General features: G+C 36.7%; 1 protein-coding gene across 2 annotated transcripts in view; it reads right to left on the bottom strand.

Annotated features, from left to right (window-relative positions):
- Positions 1 to 1,672: 1,672 nt before the first annotated feature.
- The window catches only part of fcho1 (FCH and mu domain containing endocytic adaptor 1), a 62,280-nt gene continuing 59,487 nt past the window's right edge, over positions 1,673 to 4,465 (bottom strand). For both annotated transcript variants that reach the window (XM_044362359.1, XM_044362360.1), the window contains exons 26-27: positions 3,302 to 3,469; positions 1,673 to 2,343 (exon numbers count right to left, since the gene is read on the bottom strand). In XM_044362359.1, the coding sequence (XP_044218294.1) occupies positions 2,315 to 2,343; positions 3,302 to 3,469 (197 nt within the window). In that variant the 3' untranslated portion in view covers positions 1,673 to 2,314. The remainder of the gene's footprint in view (positions 2,344 to 3,301; positions 3,470 to 4,465) is intronic.

Genomic DNA, 4,465 nt, shown 5'->3' with positions numbered 1-4,465 from the left:
CAATCTTTAACTAGCTGTGCCATAGTGTCATTTGAGTGCCTTAGATCGCTAACTTTGAAACCACCACTACAGATGTCTATCTGTCCCTCAGCTGTGCCTCTACCGCAGTATGAATGTATCGTCTCCAAACCTCAGACATTCAAAGCACCTTTAACATTGATTAGGTGTAGGTGTGTACTCCTTGTTGCCTCTGCTGCAGCTCGCAGCACAAAAAAAACAAACAAAAAAAAAAGTAAAAAACAACAATGAACATGCAACCTACTGACCCAAAGGACCTTTCCCTCAGTCGTTCCCACCAGCTTAGCCATAGCCGTGGCTCTGTCTGTCAGGCAGTAGGGCCTCAGTAGTCAGGAAGGCAGGGAACTCAGTCTGTTACCTTGGCTGTGTAAGACGTTGGTTTGTTTACCTCAACAGATTTTCTATGCTGTGCTCCGTTCGGCTCAGATGACATGAGGCAAGTATTAAAATAATAAAAAAAAAAAAAATGTAGCCACTGATGCGGTTTATGTAAATAGTTCCCCACGTTCCTCCAAATGGTTTCAATCTTGTAATAGCTCCTCCATGTGATATAAAGACGCATTCAACGAGTCCTTCTGTGGCAGTTTACTCAGCCGCCGCAGAGTTGGGAACAAATCATCCATCCTAACGGAGATGTGATGTTGAAGCCCTTTAACCTAAACTGGAATCTGGTCCGTCTCCTCTTTGAGCCTCATTTCCTGATCAAAGTGGTTGTACGTTTCTAAGTGAGATCAATTAATACATGTTAGAGCTTTGGACCTGTAAAACCAAAACCTTTACACACACACACACACACACAAAAAGAGAGGATCTTGTTGGCATCTGAGCCGGCACACGTTCCCCCGACTTCAGATTCTGTGACCTCATGCTGTTACTCAGATAAAGTCTCATGTCCTGTTTGAATTAGATAGAAAAACACGGTGCGTTATTGGGGACTTTGTCCATAATAAATTATATATACAGTATATCTTTATATGATGTAGAAAGTGTGTGTTCTGTGGCCTTCGGGTGTTTTGCCTAACTTCTCTCACACTGTACTGGTCACATCGTATCAGAAGAAAATGCTTTGATGTGTAATTGATTAGACTGGCGTGTGTGTGATAAATTTGTTTCCAATCTCAATTGTTCAGTGTATGAAAATCAAATTATTACTGTGGTGCTGCTGCACCCGTGTTGCTATTAAACTGTCACAAGAGAAATTTCTATTTATATGAACTATTCTGATTTGATTGACATCAGCTTTGTGTTGAAATTGGTTTGGTTGATTTAATTTTCCCTCCCTTCGTTCCCCCCCCCCCCCTCAGATGAATTTTGTTGTAGCTATGAGAATCCTTGAGTTTGAGTTATATAAAGGCTTTTTGTAACTTGTGCCTGTCACAGTAATTTGCCTTCAAGTGCTTTGGAAAAAAGTAATTTCTATGTGTACTTTGTAATGTTTTGTAAGGCTGTTTTAGATTTTTGGCGGAGGATTATTTTTTATTGAACTAGATTTGGTTCTTCTTACAAGTATACTGAACCCTTATTTTTGTGTATTTTTAAACCTGTTCTTGACTACACTTTAACTAGCCCAAGGACAGATGGTCTGTAATAAACTGCATAGTTAAGCTGTATTTTGTAATTGGTCACAATGTGTAATAAATTGGTGTAAACCAAAGACTTGAGCACATTTATTTTTATCAAATATCAACATCACAAAACCTCTATGTGGAACAAACAGCAGATTTACAAACATTTCTTTTTCTCCGGTTTGGTAGAAGATCTTTGCTCACAAACAGTTCAATCCTTTTGGGTTGCTTGACAGATTTCTTCCATACAATATATACATAATTTAAAAATCCTAGTTTCCATGGCAACTCAAGTTCCAGACTGAAATATGCTTAACTTTTATTCACACAATTTTTTTTTTTTTCCTCCCTCTCTGTAAATCAAGAAAAGTTCTGACATCTAGCTTAGTTTGCAGTCTCTTAATACAAAGGCACACAGAACACAAAGTGAACAGAGATTCAATAGAAAAAAAAAGTTTTTCCTCCTGGAAAAGGCAGGTCGACTGAGTGTAACAACACAGAGCTGAACAACGGAGGGAAAAGAAAAGGCTTGGTCCTAAAACAGCAGGACACCGTCAGAAGTGCGTGCACGTTGTTGTCCTTCGAAGGCCGAGTAACGACTCCTCGTCTCCGGGACTTCTGTCTTACCTCGGTCCGGTCCTCGACTCAAGACGCTGAAAAAGTGCAAAGTTCTCTGAACGTCCGGCAACGTTTTATCCATTTAAGGGATCTTGACGGTCGTTTTACACAGTTCACAAAGAGCAGCCCGCCATGTACTTCCCTGTAAAAGAGATCATAAAAGATGAATGTGCAAAGAGGAAACGCTCTGCCAACGTAAACCACAAACTAAAGTCATGTGTGCAAAAGCTTCCAGCAGCGTCATTATCTGGTTCAACTGAATAACAAGATTTTAGTAATATTCAGCATGTTGAGACATTCCTGTCTATTTATTCACTAAATTCACACACTTTCAACATTTTTAGTTGGAATAAACAGATTTAACTGATTAAGTGACTACTGTAAATTAAACTTATCAAAATGACATGTTACCAATGATAATCAATGAGTTATTAGTTTTTAATTCACCGTTCAGCCAGTATCAGATTCTTTATAACTGATGGCTTTATTATTGTTTTATAAATTATTTACTAATTCTTAATTGATCAGTTATAAGTTCATTAACAAGAAAAACACTGTCACACGACTCTTCATCATTAAAAAACAAACAAACTGTAAAATAAATAATCAATAATCAACTTTTTAATTTGCTGACAGAACAGAAAAATTAGCACATACTCAGATTTGAAAAGATAAAAACAACAACAAACATTTGGCATTTTTGCTTATTAATTAACCTGATTAATCATCATCAAAACATTCTGACAGTCGACTAGATTAATTAATAGATTAATTGACAAATTATTCCAAGCAACAGTTATTTTTCTCGGAAAATACATATTATAAAAATACATAACAGAACTGTGTGAAGGTTTTGATGTCTTTATGGGGACCAGACTGACAACTGACCACTTATACTGGTATTGTTATTTAAAATCATTTTTAAATGTCAAAACCCCTTTTTAAGTTAATATTAGGAGGTAAATTATTATATAAGGGGATAAAATAAACCTACAGTTAAAAAATGTAACAATAAACTGTTGCTGATGTGTTGATGAAGTCCGATCCTCCACCAGTGAAAACAGAGAAACAAACCACATTGAGTGTGTTCAGAAAGTCACCTGTGGCAAATCTCTTCTTGACCAGCGACATGCGGTATCGGGTCCCCACCAGCTCCACGTCCATGCCCGACAGCGAGGCCCCAGAGCCCACGAACTGAACAGCCAGGCTGGGCGGGGGGCCGCGGGGGACCTCCAGGCACTGCCAGCTGGCACACAGGGTCCCTGATCCTGAGACACAGAAACACAGATACATGAGAAATACGACTTCACAGCCGTGATAAAACTTGTACATACAACACAATGTTATTCAATGTTATTAAACTTATTTACAAATTGATTTTGAAGTGTCACAAGCTCAAATTTTATAGTTTATAGTTATATTTAAGTACTGAATTACTTTATGGTGTTAAAATCTGATAGAAAAAAACAAAGATTGTGTCATAAGTGTTTTGCAAAATGTGAGACACAGAGAGAAAATGTCAGTCTTCATAACAATGGTCTCAATTGTTTTAAAGTAATTACACCAACTTAGAAAGTTTTATTTGACAATTACACATTGTTTGAAAATCCAACACGCAGCACTTGAAAGTTAACAAACCGCCAGCAGAGATCAAAATGTTTCAGCAGCATCTATTACGACGCGACTGCATTGTGATTTCTCTAATTGTCTGTATTTAGCTGAAACTAGAGCTGGGTATCTTTTATATATTTGTACTTGTACTTTCTAGTATACCTGAGTTTCAGAACCAACACCAAAACAACACTTATTGATTCATCTGAACATGTTTTTCTACAAAAACTTTTCCATTAAATAAAAGAAGAAATAAAGTTCTTAAATGCTAAATGTTGAGAAAAACAGAAAAAAAAAGACAGAAGTTCAGACTTTGTGACAAGAAGCGTCTTGGTACTGAGATGTGGGACACTGAGGTTTGTATAAACTACAAATCCTTGTTCACAGCAGTTACAAAAACACATAAAGATTAGTTTGACAATCACATATTATCTCAAAATCCTACATTTTGTACTTTAAGTTAATTAACCACTAATAGAGTAAAAACTGTTTAGAGTGACAGAACATCAATGATCCCAACAACATGATCCAAACTCCATGTGTGATAAAGTCAAAAGACCCAGAACAGCTACTAAATGGACTTTGAGGTGCGATTATTAAATAAAAAACTTTTTTGTTAAGAATGAGACTATCATTTAAAAAAGATATTTACT

This window comes from Thunnus albacares, chromosome 9 (genome assembly GCF_914725855.1).
Source record: "Thunnus albacares chromosome 9, fThuAlb1.1, whole genome shotgun sequence".
In the NCBI taxonomy this organism is placed as follows: domain Eukaryota; kingdom Metazoa; phylum Chordata; class Actinopteri; order Scombriformes; family Scombridae; genus Thunnus; species Thunnus albacares.
The sequence above is the reverse complement of the archived record's forward strand: the minus strand, read 5'-3'. Positions and strand labels throughout refer to the sequence as shown.